The sequence below is a fragment of the Giraffa tippelskirchi genome, chromosome 4, assembly GCF_054371585.1.
Source record: "Giraffa tippelskirchi isolate mGirTip1 chromosome 4, T2T-mGirTip1v1.2.pri, whole genome shotgun sequence".
Taxonomy (NCBI): Eukaryota; Metazoa; Chordata; class Mammalia; order Artiodactyla; family Giraffidae; genus Giraffa; species Giraffa tippelskirchi.
The window spans coordinates 129,195,127-129,213,681 of record NC_137278.1 but is presented as its reverse complement, the minus strand read 5'-3'; the positions used below and the strand labels follow the sequence as shown (position 1 = coordinate 129,213,681).

At 48.1% G+C, this 18,555-nt stretch overlaps 1 protein-coding gene across 5 annotated transcripts; it reads right to left on the bottom strand.

Moving 5' to 3' along the window:
* Positions 1 to 3,551: 3,551 nt before the first annotated feature.
* On the bottom strand, positions 3,552 to 13,662 carry KRT84 (keratin 84). 5 transcript variants are annotated; one of them, XR_014051683.1, is made up of 11 exons: positions 12,513 to 13,662; positions 11,205 to 11,806; positions 9,799 to 10,007; positions 9,135 to 9,195; positions 8,573 to 8,668; positions 7,485 to 7,649; positions 7,251 to 7,376; positions 6,530 to 6,750; positions 6,071 to 6,102; positions 4,299 to 4,718; positions 3,552 to 4,095 (listed from the first exon to the last, which is right to left on the bottom strand). XR_014051683.1 is itself a non-coding variant. In XM_081483842.1 (10 exons), exons 1-10 carry the CDS (start codon positions 12,929 to 12,931, stop codon positions 4,366 to 4,368), a joined length of 1,911 nt encoding a protein of 636 aa, XP_081339968.1. In that variant the 5' UTR covers positions 12,932 to 13,662; the 3' UTR covers positions 3,552 to 4,365. The 5 variants fall into 5 exon arrangements, 2 of the variants coding, with proteins under 2 accessions (XP_081339968.1, XP_081339969.1); XR_014051682.1 differs by having other exon boundaries at positions 4,268 to 4,718; positions 12,886 to 13,662; XR_014051681.1 differs by having other exon boundaries at positions 12,886 to 13,662.
* Positions 13,663 to 18,555: the final 4,893 nt, after the last annotated feature.

The following is an 18,555-nucleotide window of genomic DNA, read 5'->3' as shown; positions in this document are numbered from 1 at the left end:
GGTCGGGAAGCAATAGTTAGAACAGGACATGGAACAACAGACTGGTTCCAAATAGGAAAAGGAGTACGTCAAGGTTGTATATTGTCACCCTGCTTATTTAACTTATATGCAGAGTACATCGTGAGAAACGCTGGGCTGGATGAAGCACACGCTGGAATCAAGATTGCCAGGTGAAATATCAATAACCTCAGATATGCAGATGATACCACCCTTATGGCAGAAAGTGAAGAGGAACTAAAAAGCCTCTTGATGAAAGTGAAAGAGGAGAGTGAAAAAGTTGGCTTAAAGCTCAACGTTCAGAAAACTAAGATCATGGCATCTGGTCCCATCACTCCATGGGAAATAGATGGGGAAACAGTGGAAACAGTGTCAGACTTTACTTTTTTGGGCTCCAGAATCACTGCTGATGGTGACTGCAGCCATGAAATTAAAAGACGCTTACTCCTTGGAAGGAAAGTTATGACCAACCTAGATAGCATATTATAAAGCAGAGACATTACTTTGTCAACAAAGGTTCGTCTAGTCAAGGCTGTGGTTTTTCCAGTAGTCATGTATGGATGTGAGAGTTGGACTGTGAAGAAAGCTGAGCACCGAATAACTGATGCTTTTGAACTGAGGTGTTGGAGAAGACTCTTGAGAGTCCCTTGGACTGCAAGGAGATCCAACCAGTCCATCCTAAAGGAAATCAATCCTGGGTGTTCATTGGAAGGACTGATGTTGAAGCTGAAACTCCAAATACTTTGGCCACCTGATGCGAAGAATCGACTCATTGGAAAAGACCCTGATGCTGGGAAGGATTGGGGGCAGGAGGAGAAGGGGATGACAGAGGATGAGATGGCTGGATGGCATCACCGACTCGATGGACATGAGTTTGGGTAAACTCCGGGAGTTGGTGATGGACAGGGAGGCCTGGCGTGCTGCGATTCATGGGGTCGCAAAGAGTTGGACACGATTGAGCAACTGAACTGAACTGAACTGAACTTGCACAAACCAGTGTTCACAAGTTTGACTGAACCTTGTGCCATCTTTGTGGGAGAATCAATGTCTTAACAATATTGAGTCTTCCGATTCAGGAACATAGTATATATCTCCATTTACTTGTCTTCTCTGATTTCTTTCACTATTGTTTTGTAGTTTTTAGCACACTGATCCTTTTTAAAGGCTTATGCTTAGGTATTTCTCTGTTTGGATGCTATTATAAGTGATACTTAAAATGTTTAATTTCTAACTGTTTTTGCTAGAATATAGAAATGCAGTTAGTTTTTGTATATTGACCTCACATCCCTTAATCTTACTAAACTCACTTATTAGTTCTAGCAGGTTTTTTAAAAAGAGAAATTCCTTGGGATTCTCTATGCAGAAAATTATGTCTTCCAAAAATAGAAAGAGTTTTATTTCTTCCTACCCAACCCATTTGACTCCCTCTGCCTTTTTTTATATGTCTTTTATTTCTTCTTCTTGCCTTAGTTAATTGGCTAGGCCAGCTTGTGTCATACTGACTAAACATGATGTGAACAGATACCCTTAACTTTTCCCAGTCTTAGGGAAGACATCATTCAGACTTTCACCATTAAGTAGCTTGTTAGCTATGGGATGTTACTTTGTTGATGAATTAATTTAGTAGATCCTATGTAGATTACTGAAGTTCTCATCTATTCCTAGTTTGCTGTGAGTTTTTTGTTTTTAATTGCGACTAGATGTTGAATTTTGTCAAATTGTTTGGTGTATCTATTAAGGTAATCATGATTCTTCCTTTTCAGTCTGAGTGGGGTTTTATTTATTTTTCGCTGCACTGGGTCTTTGTTGCTGTGTGGGCTTTCTCTAGTTGTGGCAAGCGTGGGCTACAGTCTAGTAGCAGTGTGTGAGCTTCTCGTTTTGGTGCATGAGCATGGTCTCTAGTGTGCAGTCTTCAGTAGTTGCAGCGCATGGGCTTAGTTGCCCTGTGGCATGTGGGGTCCTGGTTCCTGGGCCAAGGATTGAAGCCACATCCCCTGCACTGGCAGATGGATCCCTAATCACTAGAGCACCAGGGAAGTCCCATTTTTCAGTCTGTTGATATCATAAATTACATTAGGCTTTTGAAAGTTGAACCAGCATTCCTAGGATAAACTCTACTTGTCATGATGTGTTATTCCTCTTCTTTGTTGCTGTGTTCAATTTACTAATATTTTGTTTTACATTAAATTTCATAACATGTATTGATTTGTAGTTTTTTTTTTCTTATTGTCTTTGGCTGTTTTCGGTATTAGGGTAATGCTGGTCTCATGAAAGGAGTTGGGAAAATTTCCCTCCTCTTATTTTTTCTGGAAGACTCTGAATTTTTCCTTAAATGTTTGGTAAAATGCAACAGTGAAGGTATTTGGGCCTGAAGTTTTCTTTGTAGGAAGATTTTAAACTGCACATTCTATTCCCTTAGTAGAAATACAGCTATTCAGGTAGGACTGGCTATACAGTTTATGGGACTTAATGTAAAACAAAAATGCAGAACCCCTTGTTAAAACTATTAAGAATTTAATGATGATGAGAATAGTCATTAAACCAAGTGTGGGGGCTTACTATGTTGTGGGATCCTCTGCTGTTGCACAAGACACACACCAAGAGTTCTGATCACAGTTCCAATGTGTGTGCATGCGTGCGCGCACACACACACATGCACACGGGATTTCTTGTACCAATAAGCAGCTGGGTGTCCCACAGTTCAACTCAGTTCTGACACTGTCTACTTGGAGACAGCATCAGATTCCACATGTAAGACTGCCCACCCCAACTGCCCACCCCAACTCTGCTTTAGATGCTAGTCACAAACCCAGGTTATCACCCAGACTTCTGACCAACTGGTTATAGATTGAAAGTTTCAAAACCTCTCCTTGGGTTTGATTACTTTGCTAGAGTGGCTCACAGAACTCAGAGAAACATTTTACTTAATAGATTGCCAGTTTATTATGAAAGGATAAAACTCAAGAACAGTCAGATGGGAGAGATGTATAGGGCAAGGTGTGGGGAAAGGGTCTGGGGGCTTCCATGTTCTCTCCAGGAACACCACTCCCCCCTATATCTCCACATGTTCACCAACCTGGAAACTCTCGGAACCCCTAGTCCTTTTGGAGTTTTTATGGAGGCTTCATTACATAAATCATGATTGATTGACTCAATCTCCAACCCCGCTCCCTTCCCTGGAGGTCAGGGAGGGTGGATTGAAAGTTCCAACCCTCTAACCACATGGCTGAGTCTCTTGGCCCCTACAATGATCCCAGAGGAACTGGGGGTGGGGTGAGACCTGGGGAACAAATGGAAGGTTTTGCCTTGGTGGGAGGAGGGTGGAGGGCAACACATGGAGAGAAGTGGGCTGCTTGGCATTCTTTTTCAGAGCTTTTGCTGTATGTCTCATCTCCCTTGCTGAACTGCCTGAGGGCTCTTTTCTTAGTACATTCTCTGTCCCAGGATACCAGCCTCTGCCCTTAGCAAGTCCCCAGGGGAGTGGGCTAGTGGAATCTAGGAGGCAAGATCCTCCACCCCCAGCATGACTGGTAAAGAGAGGCCAGAGTCCTAGAGATGTTAGCTTGCAAGTTTATTGAAATTCCAGCATCACAAAGAGCAGTACAAACAGGCACCCATCCCAGCCCAGCCCTCCTTGGAGCTTGCAGACATAAATCCTCTTGCAGTGGAAGGCTGGACTTCCCTCACATCACCAGCAGGGGCATGGAGTGTTGCAGGGCCCGCCTCTCCACCAGCACCCATCCACCTCGTGGACTCGCATGCTGGGGTTAAATCAACACCCCAGGAAGAGAAGCAGCCAGGACCTATGCCACTTGGAGAAGAACCATCTCTGGGGACTCAGGGATCCCTTGGGCCACTGAAGATGGTGGCTCCTTCTGCGTCAGGAAGAGGAGGAAAGAACCTTCTGCCAGGGAAAGTTAGGAGGGAAGCAGAGGCTGGTGGGCTGAGGACCCCTGCTCTGTGGACAGCCAGCTCTCCATTCTTGAAGTTAATCCAAAGCTAGGATGGTGATGGTGCCCAGACACATTCTTTCTGGCGTTGAACTGGTCCATTTCTCCCCCAGCACATTGGTTTTTGTGCTTTCTTTAGGCTGTTGGGCTGGGTGGTAAGGAGTGACTCAAAGTTAGGAAACGGGGAGTCAGGGAGAAAGCCAGTCCTCTGGGGCCTGTGGATGGAGCGTCTAAGAGGTGAAAAAAATCCGCCCCCCACCCCCCCTCCAGAGGACAGAGATCAAGCAGAGCAGCCCCTGGCTTCTCGGCAGGAGGGGTACCTAGAGCGCCCTCCAGCCTGACTCTGGGCACCTTGGGGACAGAAGCAGAAGGCGTGGAGATGGTTCTTCTGAGGGCGGTGGCTGGCCAGCTGTTGCTCTCAGTGTTTGGTCCGGTGGGAGGTGGTGGTGGACACGAAGCGGACGGTGGAACTGTGGCTGCTGCGGCCGCCGCTGCAGCTGCTGAAGCCGCCTTCGGTGGGCAGCGGGCAGGGGACGCTGGGAGCGCAGGCTTCGCCCACCAGCACCGAGCCCCCTCGGGAGCCGGAACCCAGCAGGTCCCCGCCGCCCACGACCCGGGCCCCGCCCACGCTGGAGCTGCAGAAGCCGCTGGACCGGATGTTGCTGCTGCTGCTGCTGCTTCCGGAGATGGTGACCCCGCCACGGCAGAGGCTGGAGCTGCTGAACAGGGACTCGGGCCGGCACACCAGGCCGCCCCGGGAGCTACTCACCGCTGCAGGAGGAAGAAACCCTCAGCGAGGCTGCCTCACCCTCCACGCTCCCTTTGCGGAGGGGAGAGGACAGGCAGAAGCGGCCTGGGTCTCAGGGGTTCCTACCATCTGCACAGTCAATACCCACTTTTCTGTCCTTTTGCCTGGATGACTCAAAGGCTGTGACTTCACTAAAGTCCAAATGGACTTTGACTTTAGTGCAGTTACTCAAGTGGCTAAAATGGAACGTTTGGCCTAAAATGGAAGAGTTCAGCCAGTTCCCCAGGTGTTGGCATACAGCCATAGGTCCACTGTTATTTATATATGGCCAAAGTCTGGTTGGGTTGTGTGAGGGTGCTCCTGAGCTGGATTATCCAGCAGCCTTCAGCCAGTAGCCTCCATAATAAAGCCACAGGGCTTCTTCCAGTTACATCTTGCCCCTTGGAAATCCCCACATTGCCCACCCCTAAAGAGGGTCTGTTGTCAGTTCCTCCTGACTCACTAAATGGCTGTGCTGTCTAGCCCTCTAGTCTCCACTGGACACACCTCCATGATCCAGGACTCTAGTCTGATTAAGCCTTACTTAGCTCAACCCCCCATTGTTGGAGGGCCCCCCTTTCTTCCTTCTCCTCTCACCGGAATCCTTTCTGCCATCAGTGACCCACTCAGTTTAGCATATACAGCTGTGTATATTTGCACTCTTGGATCAGAAGTCTTGGTTTGAATTCCAGCTGTGCCCCTGACTATCTTTGTGACTGCTGGCAAGTCATGTATTTTTTTCTGTTTGAGTAAAAGGGAGTTTTCCAGGCCATTCTCCCCCTGGGGCTTTGAGGATTAGGTTGACAGTGGATAGGACTCATCTCAAGAATATTATAAATCTGGAGTGCTGGGTCTGGGTCTTGTCTTCTTTGTGTCCCTCCCCTGCAGCATCCAGCACAGGTCCTGTGTGCTTTGGGCACAACCAGTACTTTGGCGGCAGCAGCAAGGGGACTTGCGTTCAGCCTTGTCCCATTCCCTGCCATCAGTAGAGGAGGGAACTTCTTGGCACAGGCCTTTTCATTCCTTCCTTGGTCTTTGCCCTTGAAGGACAAGGCCACTGTTTTCAAAAAGGCTGACTTCCTGAGCCCTCTCCCACCTAGCAGGCCCTACAAACCTTTGTGATTGCTTAGCTCTGGGGATGAAGACTCTGTGGATGTCTAAGACCTAAGTAGGCTAAGGATGTTCTCAGTCCAAGGGCCAGATGGTCCCTGCTCCCCTGGCTGTCATGGTCAGTCCAGCCATGGGCTACTGACCTCAATGTGGGCTTGAGTTCAAAGGAAATTTGAAGGGTCCTAGGAGAGACATGTGTGAAGAAGAAGAGACTGAAGGTTCTTACCTATGTCTACTGGTCCAACACCTTCACATATCCTGGAAAGAGAAAGAAGCAAGTCAGTTCACAACCATGTTGTTCTTTGAAAACCTCCCTGCTATCAGAGGGCTTTTTTGGCTATGTGGACAGTGGTTCTCACCCATGTCTGCATAAGCATCTGGGGAGTTTTCAAAACTTACATGTCCCTAAATTCTCTAAAACTATTGAAGCAAAATATTTGAGAGAATGTCTTCTTTTTCTTTTTTTAAACAAGCTGATCAATCAGGCAGAACTCTCTACGATTTGATACATTCTGTCTACAAGCTTGCATTTAGAGGCACAGAACTAGAGCCATCTTCTAAACTCCTGCCAAGGGCAATCCAACAAGGTTTGCAGGAAAAATTGTTCCTGGTTCCTTCCCCCACTTAGACTTTCTAAGAAGCCAGAAGTCTGACCTCATCCAGTCGATGCAATGAGAGCACTCACCGGATCTCCTCGCCTTCTAGCAGGCGCCTATAGGTGGCGATCTCGATATCCAGGGCCAGCTTGACGTTCATGAGCTCCTGGTACTCCTTCAGCTGCCGCGCCATATCCTGCTTGGCTTGCTGCAGAGCACCTTCCAGCTCCGCCAGCTTGCATTTGGCATCATTGAGGGCAGCTTCTCCCTGCTGCTCAGCCTCAGCCACGGCCGCCTCCAGCTTGCTGCGCTGTGGGGAGGGCAGTTTGCAGATGGGCTCTGGCAGGGACTAGGGTATCCTCAGGTTGGGCTAGAAACACTGTCCCCTGTCTGTGGGGACACAGCCTGGTGCCAAGCAAGGGATGGAGCCCATGGAGGGGCTTGTCATCCTGTAGTTTGATGTTGCCTGGGAGTGGAACATTGCTTTTCTTCCGTTTTCATCCTCACTGATTTTGCACTTACTGATTTCTGTTGCTTTAAGACCCAGGAGGTCCAGAGAATAAAACCATTCTTTCTGCCTCACCTACCCCTTTAAATGAGCCCAAGAGCTTTCCTTCTACGTTTTTGGAGTTTAAGAGAATCTCTCCTTTCCTTCCACATTTTCCTCCTCCAGGAAGTCTTCCTGGACTAATTCATCCATCCCTCTATTGCTGGGTCCCAGTGGCCTCCCCCACATCATCCAACTCAGGCTCCCCAAAGCTTGGGGCTCTGCCTGTCTTCCTTATGGGGCTTTCTTTTTCCTTTGCCCACCTGAGCCTTGGCATGCTCGATCTCTGCCTTCAGCCTCTGGATCAGCCGGTTCAGCTCATTGATCTCATCCCGAGTGTTGCGCAGGTTGTCACAGTGCTGGCCAGCTGTCACTCGCATCTCCTCATACTAGGGGTTGATGGGAGAAAGGGATGATTCAAAGATTGGGTCAAGTTCACAATCCACTTTGTCATCCCAGGGCTGCCTGCACCCCTTCCCCAGCACCCTCCTGCCCACCTTGGTCTGGTACCAAGCCTCCGCATCAGCCCGACTGCGCCTGGCGATCTCTTCGTACTGGGCTTTGATATCGGTGATGATCCCATCAACGTCCAGGTTCCGGCTGTTGTCCATCTTCACAATGACTGATGTCTCTGAGATGTGTGACTGTAGTAACTGGATTTCCTGTGTTGGAAGATCAGTGAGACAGATGGACTGAGTCCCATCAATGGGTCCCATCAATGGCCTGAGGCTTTGTCACAGGGTCCCCAGGACTTGGAGTCAGGAGACAGAGCATTGCTTATTTCTTCAGGGCAAAGCAACAGAGCAGATCATGCAAACTGAGGGCAAAGAAGAGGAGGTGACCCCAAACCATTTCAGCTTGACTTTAAACCCTTGTTGTATACTAGGAGACATCCCTTCAACACCCTAACTTGTTTAGGTAACTAGTGAAACTGAGGGAGCCTAGGGATTTGTGGAGGGGAGTAAGAACCATGCTAAAGCTTAAACTTTTCTTTGGTTTAGCCACACCATGACTGTGCCAGTCGTGGATCGTTGAGAGCTGACAACATTTTAGAACATGATGATCTAAGAGTTCCTATATCCCAAGTCCTGAAGAGACTTGGCAGTGAGGATGGGAGAGGGCTGAGAACTGGTCTGCAAGGCGAGGGCCTCAGAGGGAGATTTCTTCAGCCTTTCCACTCAGAGCCAGACATTCAGTTCTGAAATTAGGCCTATCCCAGACCAAAAAGACCTTATGAAGCAAAAGATAGCTAGTTCATTTGACTAATTAGGTAACACACCTTACATCTCTGAGCAAGTCAGTTTTCCAGAGTCTTCTCTTCAGAAGATAGGAAGTGACATTCTTAGACTTAAAACTTTCCTGGCCATCAGTAGATTGGCCAACAAGGAGTTGATTCATAGACCTGAGTCAGGCTCCCCTTACCTTCTCCACTTGTACATTTATCAACATTTAGAGAATATAGATTTGATGGGAAGAAAGATGTATGATACCAAATTTTAGAAAATACACTAGTCCAATGAATCCCCCAGGGAGCCCAGGCCACACAGTGATCTCCTTGGATGGCTCAGAGGGGATGAGCCCTTACCGCCATGTATAGGGTTTTCAGGAAGTCGATGTCCTGAGTTAGGGTATCCACATTGGCCTCTAGATCAGCCTTACTTAAGAATGCTGTATCCACATCCTGCATCAAAGAGAGAAGGATAAAATGCTCATTATCTGTGTACTGTTTAACCTCCCCACCTTGGCAGGGTCTGGAGATGGGTGGGAAGATCAGACCAATCTCCACAGGGGCAGGCCAAGTAGGACAGGTGGGAGGGTCATGGGGTGGAAATACAGCTTAATGACTCTTGTTCTCCCTTGGACAACATAAAACCCCCAGGGATGCTGGAACTTTCTCGATGCTCATTTAGAGGCAAGAAGAATCTGGATAATCCAAGACTCCTAAAATGTCATCTCTTTAAACCTCTCCTCTCATGAAGACCCTAAGTCATTGGAGACCAAATCAGAACTTCAAAGGGAAGCAGTTGTGACCTTAGGGAGTCCACTGTGTGTGAGTATTCACAGGGCTGCCCAGGCAGCGTCCTGGGATGTGGAAAACATTTGTCTGTCTGGAGGGGAAGTCTGCCTGGGCCTGTTGTTCTCCTTACCTTCTTCAGAGCCACGAACTCATTCTCAGCACTGGCCCGAAGACCCACTTCCTCTTCAAACCTGAATGATAAAGATGAAGAGGGTGCGTTCTCCCCCTGAACTAAGAGCTGATACTCCCAGCTCCCCAGTTATCACCTTTTATGACCTCTCTTGCCCCAGCCAGGAGCCTGGCTCCTTGTTGTCATCCTCATGTTCTCCACTCTGTCCCATCTTTAAGACCTTTTAGACCCTTGATTTCTCCAAATCCCTTTTACTTTCTCAAATTGGGTGCAGGGTCTGAAAATCTGAACCTTGGCTGTGGTTCTCTGCTAGAAATGCCTTAGGGTCATTGCACTTGACCTTAGAGGAAGTAGCATCCTGCTTGTAGCTGGACCTGGGCACTGTTTTCAGAACCAGGGTTTCCTTTTTCTGGGGTCAACTCACCCATGTGCACAGGCAGGATTAGGGACAAATTGTGCCCAATCCCAGGTCTCTTTATTCCTCAGGACCTACAGGGGACCTCACCCTCCCATACATATCACTGCCCTGCCCCTGTCTCCAGACTAGGAATTGAAACCAGCATTCAACTCTGATCCTTCCAGTGGCTCCCATCTGAGCTTGGCTGCTGCATTAGGGACCAGCCCTATGCCCGTCCTTGGTCCATAAGGTCCAGATGCCACTCACTTCTTCTTGAAACCCTCAAGGGCATCCTGCATGTGGTTCCTCTCAGCCTCCAACCGTGCCCGGTCACTGTTCACTACATCCAGCTGCCTGCGTAAGTTGGTGATGTAGTTCTCGAAGAGAGGCTCCAGGTTGCTCTTGGCACATTTCTGCTCTTGGAGGAAGTTCCACTTCGTCTCTAGGAGCTTATTCTGCTGTTCCAGGAACCGCACCTAAATCCACAGAGGCAAAGACATGGCAATTGAGAGCTCAATATGATCAGCTACGTATCGACTAGTTGCTCAGATGGTCAGAGGTGACAACCTCATGGTGACCATTGTTCCCTTTTTTGTTTGACTTTCAGTCTTCTAACTCAGAAGAATCTGGCAGAGCAGGCCTGGGACTCCTCCTCACACTCAGCCAGGCTGAGCTACAAACAGAAGCTTTGAAACCAAAATCTTCAACCTTTTCCCCTTTAACACTCTGAGAATGGGGAGGGCCAGCTCACTGGGAATTCAGAAATCGATTCTACCTGAGCCGAGGTTGGCCTACATCTGAAAACCAATGTCAGTTACCTCTGGCAGGGAATGAAGAACAGAGTAAAGTACATTTGGGCTGTGATGTGGCTTTAGGAGGTGGGAACTCTCAGGTCGTAGGTCATACCCATCACTCCAGATATTCTATCAGCTGGAGGAGAATGTAGAGACCATTTGCTTCAACCCGTCATTTCACATGCAATGAAGCTCACAGAGATCGAGTTTACAATCACAGGCACAATCAGAGAATCCCCACTTCATGGAGACATGAGTCCCTGCTTCTGGGATGTCAGTTCCACCTCTTTGCTCCTCTCATCAACCTGAAGATCAATGACCACCAGTGATCATCCCCTACTGTTTCCCTCAATCTAGGTGACTTGGCTGAATCTGGATATCCCTCTTGGGGGAGGAGTATGAATCCCTTGTTTTGTACAAAAATTACTCAAAGCCACTCTCCATTTCTTTAGGCCTGAACAGATGTGGCCACTCATCCTCAGAAACCATGAAAACTTCAAAGAGAGCATGAGGCTATCAAAGGACAAAATCTTTTAAACCTGTCCCAGCCAACACCTGGTGGAGGTGTTCGTGTTTCTAACCTGTTTGGAAGATATTTCTAAATGACTAGGTTGTTCAGATCCCTTTAGACATCCAGTCAGTGGCTGGATGTTCCACCACCACTGTCAAACTATCCCTCCATGTAGTGCTTCCTCAGGCTCACCCTTGCTCTGCAGCAGATTGACCCAGAAATCATACTGCATGCCTTTGGTTGATCCCAAAGGATGTGGGGTCAAGATCTGTGTCCTGGGTCTAGATCAGTTCTTCCTGAGGGAAAGTACACCCCAGTGCATTTAGCTCTCATCATCCTAGACCCAGAGGCTGAGCTGTCTCAAATACCTTGTCGATGAAGGAGGCAAATTTGTTGTTGAGGGTCTTGATTTGCTCTTTCTCATCCCTCTTCACTCTCTGGGCGTTGGGGTCAATCTCCAGGTTGAGCGGGGTCAGCAGGCTCTGGTTAACAGTCACGGCTGTGATGGATGGGGCTGCTGGCCCTCCAATTCCTCCAACTCGGTAGCCAAAGCCAGGGCTGCAGAAGCCATAGCCGAGGCCACTTCTGGCTCCAAACCCCAGGCCAACACCACTCCCATCACCGAAGCCAACTCCATAGCAGGTGGGTCGAGGGCACACAGCTGCTATCCGGGGTGAGCACGATCCAAAGCTGATGACGCTCCGACTGCCAAAGCTGCTAAGACCCCGGAAGCTGGGCCCACTCCTGCAGGAGACAGAGCTGGCCCGGAAGCGGTTCAGGTTCTGAGGGGTCACTGCTGAGCAAGAGCTGAAGTTGCCCACACATCGACCAGAGCTGACTCTGTAGGAGCGGCAAGACATGATGGTGTCCTGGGCAAGAGCAGAGTGGCGACTGCAGAGCGGGGAGAGCTGGAGCTGGAAGTCCTCTGGGGCTAGTGGATCACTCTCACCCCTTTTATGTGTGTGGGGATCTGAGGATTGGTCCCATAAAAGTGAAAAAAAGCCATTTGGAAGCATTTATGAGCTTGGGTAGTTAGCAGAAACTCTCCATGCCTGTAACCTCCTTCACAGTGAACTAATCTCAGACACACCTATTCCCCTCAGAATCAGAGCTATAACATCAAACCTATAAACATTAAAAACACATAAACACATAAACATTATTGTCCTATTTTTCCCGCAGGTCCACCATAATTGCCATTATGGGGACATTAATTTTCTTTGGTCTCAAATCCAGTAGACTTTCCATTGCAAGTGTGGCTAACCACCAGAAAGTTAGAATGGTAACAACTCCAGCAAGAGGCTTGCAAGGAATGCAGCTATACAGATAACCTCTAAATAGATGAGGAGTGTATAGAAGAGAGGCAGGGTCTTCATAGCTCCAAGTAAGAAATGATATAGTGAGAACACAGTTTACTGCATCCCTGTAGATGGATTAAACAGTCCAAAAACCTATTGCAGTGTTTCATCTATCCTCTGTAATCTGATTTGACTGTTCACATGAGAATTGAATCATCAGTGAAGCTCATTTGGGTTAGTGTAATACATGTCTGATTTGACTTCCCTGGTGGCTCAGATGGTAAAGCAGCTGCCTACAGTGTGGGAGACCCAGGGTCGATCCCTGAGTCGGGAAGATCCCCTGGAGAAGGAAATGGCAACCCACTCCAGTACACTTGCCTGAAAAATCCCATGGACGGAGGATCCTGTTAGGCTACAGTCCATGGGGTTGCAAAGAGTTGGACACGACTGAGCGATTTCACTTCTTCTGTCTGATTTGAAACTCTCAAAGGACATTCATTCATTCATTCAGCAATTACCAAATACTCTATCTCAGGTAATGTGCTTGGTGCTGAGGGTACAGAGATAAAAAGATGGTCTCTGTATTCCTGCTGGTGTGGGGAGATTATCTTGAAGACTCCCACCAACCAATACTTTTGTGACATAATTTGAGGCCAAAACATGCCAATGATTTGGCCATGTATCTGTGTGGAAAGTTAACCACGTGATTTTGAACCCCTAAAATACACATTAGGGATATCTGTAGTCTTACCTATGCAGATTCCTTGCATTATAGATGGAGAGACAAATGTTGACATTTTCTGTTCTAGAAAGTGGCATGATTTGTCCTACTTGTCTGTGCTTAGGGGAACTTGTGCTTGATTGGATGCTTACTTCGGATTCTGTCAATACTTTGGAAGGGAATATGAGCTTTTGACTAGAGCCATCCATCTCAGGTCTTCACTAGTTCCTTCCTTCTGGTCTCTATACGTTTTAATTCTTTTTCTTGTCTTACTGTATTAGCTAGGATATCCAGTATGATGTTGAAAAGCAGTGGTGAGAGAGGACATCTTTGCCTTATTCCTGATTTTTGGTGGAAAAGCTTCAAGTTTCTCACAGCTAAGTACAATGTCAGTTGTAGGTTTTCTGCATATAAAATTTTTTTTATCAAGTTGAGGACGTTTCCGTCTGTTTCTAGTTTACCACTGTACTCCATAGATCCAGGTACCAGGTGCGTGTCTAAAGGGAGAAGTAGAAAATAATAATAACACAGTAGTTCTTGTAAAGATTGCCAGCAACCTCCATGTTGCTAAATTCAGTGGTCCATTCTCAGCTATCATTTAATTTAGCAGAATTTGACATAGTTGATCATTCTCTTTTCCTTGAAATAATTTCCTTTTTTGGTTTCCAGACACCACATTCTCTTGATTTTCTTTACATATTATTGACTGCTTCTTTTCTTTTCTCAACCAGTTTATCTTCATATCCCGATCCGCACACACCATGGAATCCTTGGGCTCAGCTCTTGTACCTGTTCATGTCTTTATCTACACTTGCCCCCTTTGTGACATCATACAGCCTCATGACTTTAAATACTATCTGTCTGTTGATGGCTGCCAAAGTGTATCTCTATTCTGAGCATCCCTTTGAATGTCCCTTCTGTGCCCCACGCATGTATTTTGATCAACATCTCTATTTGGATATCAACCACGTATCTCAAATTTAATCTCTCCAAAACTGTTCTCCCAATTGCTTGTTCCTGTGAAATACATTCTACTTGCCAGTCTTGCTATCTCTGTACTGGCTCAGGCCAAAAACCTGGGGGCCATTCTTTGTTCATCAACTTTTTCCCATATCCCACATTCAGTCCGTTGGCAAGTCCTACCTTCAAAATATACCTGGACCCTTACTACTGCTCACCACACCATTGTTCCCGTATTGGTCCAAGTTCACCACTCCTCACAGGGTGTGTTGAAGTATCCTTCCAGCTAGTCATACTGCTTCCTCCTCTGCCCCCTCTGTCTTTCCTTAACACCGTTCTCAGAGTGGTTCTTTAAAAACAAAACATGTCAGATCATGCCATTTCTAAGTTCAAACATCCAGAGTAAATGCAGACTCTACATAGTCTGCCCTCCTCTTTCACTGACCTCCCTTCCCTCTATCTGTTCTTTACTCACTCTGCTGCAGCCACTCTGCCTGTATGTCCATCAGACAGGTAGGAAAGCTCCTGCTTAGACACTTTCCGCATTTACTGCTTTTTATTTGTGCTGGGAAATCTTTTTTCCTCAAATGGCCACATGGCTGGGTCCCTCAACTCTTCCAGGTCTTTGCTCGTAGGTCCCCTCTCTTTAAGTTCCCCTCCCCCACGTACTCTCCATTCCCTCTCCCTGCTTCCTCCTCTCCTTAGGAGTTCTCACCATCTGAGGTCCTTGCCTGCAAGGATTTGCCTGTTTAACATTATCATCCCAGGCTGTAACATAAGCTCCAGGAGGCAGGCACTGTTGTGTATGTGTGTGTGTTTTTCTCCTCTTCATCCCTGCTTAGGAGAGTGGAGGCATGTGGTAGGCAGGCTGTGTGTTTTTGTTGAGTGAATGGAGACACTGCAAAGATTAAAAGCAGGAGGAAAAGGGAGAGAGGACAGGGGGTAAAATTTTATTATCACTGTGCAAACACTCACCCTCCTTGGCACATAAATGACCTGGGAAAATTGTCTAACCTCTCTAGCCTCAGTTTCCTCATCTGTAACATGGAATTATACCTATCGCATAGTATGTGAAGGTTACATGTGGAAATGTTTGGGTGGGGTGTACGTTGTGTGGAGCCTCGTGTGGTTATCCATTTCTCTCCTCTCCTCATCCCCTTCTTTTCATCTTTTCCTCTTTCCCCCTCCTTTGCCTCCCTTCACCTGTAAGCTGTCATTCCTGTTGTGGTCCAGCACCCCACCTCATTCCCGCTCCAATGGTTATGGCATCATTACCCCACCAGCCATTCCTGGGGCTGACCTGTGTCTCAGCTTCCTTCAACCCTAACAGCCAGGGCGGGATGGGGGTAATTGAGACTAGTCAAGCATGACCCCTGTTCTGAGATGAGCTGTCACCATTAGCAGTTTATAGTTCTGAGGAATTATTTCGCCAGACGATGCAAAATACAGTCCTCAGCCATTTTTAAAGGGTGGCAGGTGGGGAGAGGGGAGGAGTCGCCCTGGAAACTCTGGGCTGGGGCTTTTGCTGCTCTGACAGTTTCTTCTTTCTGTTGAGAGTCGGTCTGGATGTAATCCTGAGATCTGCTGGCTGAGCTAGTGTAGATGGATTGCTGGCTCATCTTGATGCTAATTGCCCTGGGAGGAGGGGGAACTGCTGATGAGGGAGGGGGCCAGGCTGGTTGGCTGGGCGGAGCCTGGGAACCCTGGCTGCTCTGTGTGTGTGTGTGTGCGCGCGTGCCTGTGGGTGGGGAGGAAGGTGACAGGGAAATCCCAGAGGATGAGACGACTTTCTAAAGCCACCGCCTCCTTCAGAGTGTTTCCATTCTGCCTGGGGACAAGTCTGCACTGGAGAGAGGCACTCACTGGGACGTGTTCATGCTGAGACCTGCCCCAGTGGGAAGGGAGACTCAGGAATCTCCCTGCAGAAGGAGGGGGCCATGGGAAAGAGGCAGGCCCTCTAGCCCTATGTCCTGTCAGGTTAATGATGCTGAGATAGAATCTAAACACCTCTTGGGAGAGACAAAGCACCCCTCTTACTTGAGCCCATCCCCACCTTTTCAAGCAGGATCATTTTTCTTTTTTTTTTTCAGGTTTAGCCTAAATTCCTCACTTGCCCACACAGTTTCAGGGTGAAATGATGCTCTTCGCAGGCATGCAAGTCAGTTCACGTCAAAAAACCTTCACTGGATGCTGATGTGAGCCTGGCATCGAGCTAGGTGTGGGGATGCCGGCCAGCTGGGTGCAACCCTCTTCCTTCTACCAGACGCAGTGATCCTAGGTCCCCTCCTCCACTTACAGCTCCATTTCTGTGGCCATTTCCCCCAATCCGAGCCCCAGGAGGAGAGTGGCAGTAGTGAGTCTCCCTGGAACCCCTGATGGGACCAGGATGAGGGAGGGATCCCAGGGGACCTGGAGTGTGGGGCAGAGCTCACCTGAGGGAGAGGGCGGTGGGGCAAGAAAGGGCCTCCCGGGGGTGAGAGGAACAAGAAAATGGGAGACATTCTGGGGAGACAAACAGAAACAAGGCACCTCAGTCCGGGTCCTCCACCCAGGCCTCTTTGGGCTGTTCCCCACCTGTCCTTGCGGGGGCGCTCTGGGAAGGGCTGCGTCTTGGAGACGGAGTGGAACACAGGGAGGCTCTGGCTTCAGCAGATATCTCTCCCTTCCTCCGGAGGGCAGGGCGGGGACCTAACCCTCCCTGTATCCCTGCACCTGGCGCAGGGTGGGTCCTGGGAGAAGCTTGGAAGGTGTTTGCCCAGCTGACGGAGTGAAATGCTGGGGCACCACCAGGAGGCACTTTCATCCCGCCTGCCTAGTGTCACCTCCTCTCTGGGGAGAAGAGAGTGAGGGCACAACTGCACAGCCCTGAGGGGGATCTCCTGGGGAAGCTCTGAAGGGGCATGCCGGGGTCTCTGGCTTATGTCCAGGACAGGGCCACCCTGGGATGCGAATTCCCACAGGGGTGGTCACCAGGCCGGTGCCCACCTCTCTGTGAAGGTGGAGGAATCTTCCTTTCTCCTCCTTTACTCCACTGGGGTGTTTCCTGGGCCGTGTATAGTTGTCTGTAGGACAGAGGTGGCCTATTGTAATCTCTGTTTTTGCTGACTCCAGGCCGGGGTGTGTCTGTAGTTTTGGGTTTTTAATCAGCAAGCACCTTACTGGCTCTAGGGCAGGTCCAGGGTGACAGGGCTTCAAGCAGGAATGGAGGCCATGAGGCCCTCGTTGTCCCACTGGGTGTGGGTGTGCGTCCCTGAAGTCACCAGCTCTCACCTGTCTGACTCCGCATGTGCCCTGACTCGCGGTTGCTGATCCCTCAGCCTTGAACCCCCGCCCCTCCACCACAACCCTGCCGCCACGGGCTTCCTTGCTTCCTCTCAGTCTTGCTGGCTTTTGGGGTCCAGCTTACCTGCCCCTCCTCAGGGGACCTACCTGAGGCCTGTGACTAGGATGGGACCCTCGGTTCTGTCCTCTTTCACAACAAGCCTGACATCTGTAATTTCATGTCTATGTCTGTACCCTCAGATAGGTTGTAAGCCCCAGAGGCATGGATTGGAGCCAGGGCCCCATTTTACAAAGACAGTTTTTTTAAGATGTAATTCATGGATTGTATAATTCACTCATTTAAAATGTACAAGTCAATGGTTTTAGTATGTTCCAGATAAATGCAACCAACACCATAGTCCATTTTAGAATATTTTCATCACCTCCAAAGAAACCTTTGTCTGTCACCCTTACCCCATCTTCTTCTTCCTCCAGGCCTAGGCAACCACTAATCCGCCTTCTGTCTCTATAGGTTTTCCTAATCTGGAATTTCATATGAACGAAATCAGACTATGTGGTTTCTGGGTCTGGCTTCTTTATCTACCTTATGTTTTCAAGGTTCATCCATGTTGTAGCACGTATTAATACTTCACTCCTTTTTATGGCCAAATAATATTCCATTGTATGGACAGATCAAATTTTGATCATCCATTAGTCCATTGATGGCCATTTAGGTTGTTTTCACCTCTTAGGGATTGTGAATAGTGCTGCTGTGAACATTCACGTATGAGTTTTTATGTGGACATGTCTTTTTTTTTTTTAATTTTTATTGGAGTATAGTTGCTTTGCAGTGTTGTGTTAGTTCCTACTGTACAGCAAAGAAATCAGCTATATGTATACATATATCTACTCTCTTTTGAATTTCATTCCCATTTAGGTCACCACAGAGCATTGAGTAGAGTTCCTTGTACACAGTAGGTTCTCATTAGTTATGTTTTATACATAGTATCTGTAGTGTGTGTATGTCAATCCCAATCTCCCAATTCATCCTGACTCCCCTCTCTTCCCTTGGTGTCCATACATTTGTCCTGTACGTGTTTTCACTTCTCTTGGGTATCTACCTAGGAGTGGAATTGCTGGATCACGTGGTTACTCTAATGTTTAACATTTTGAGGAATTGCCAGACTGTTTTCCATAGTTTACAGTCCCTACTGTGGGCTCTAGGTACCATGTCTACTGTCCCTACTGGTAGGTACCATGTCTATTGTCCCTACTGTGGCTGCCTTGTTCATCACTGTGACACCAGCTGCTGGGTGGCCTGACCCATAGCAGGTGCTTGATAAATACATTGAGTGAATGAAAACTGAGTGGATGGGTCCTTTGGAATAAGATGCCCATAAATCAGTAACCCTTGTCTCTTCAAACCCTGTCCTTGCAGTCTTCTCTGGGAACCTCTCTCTGACCCCCTTGCCCGGCATA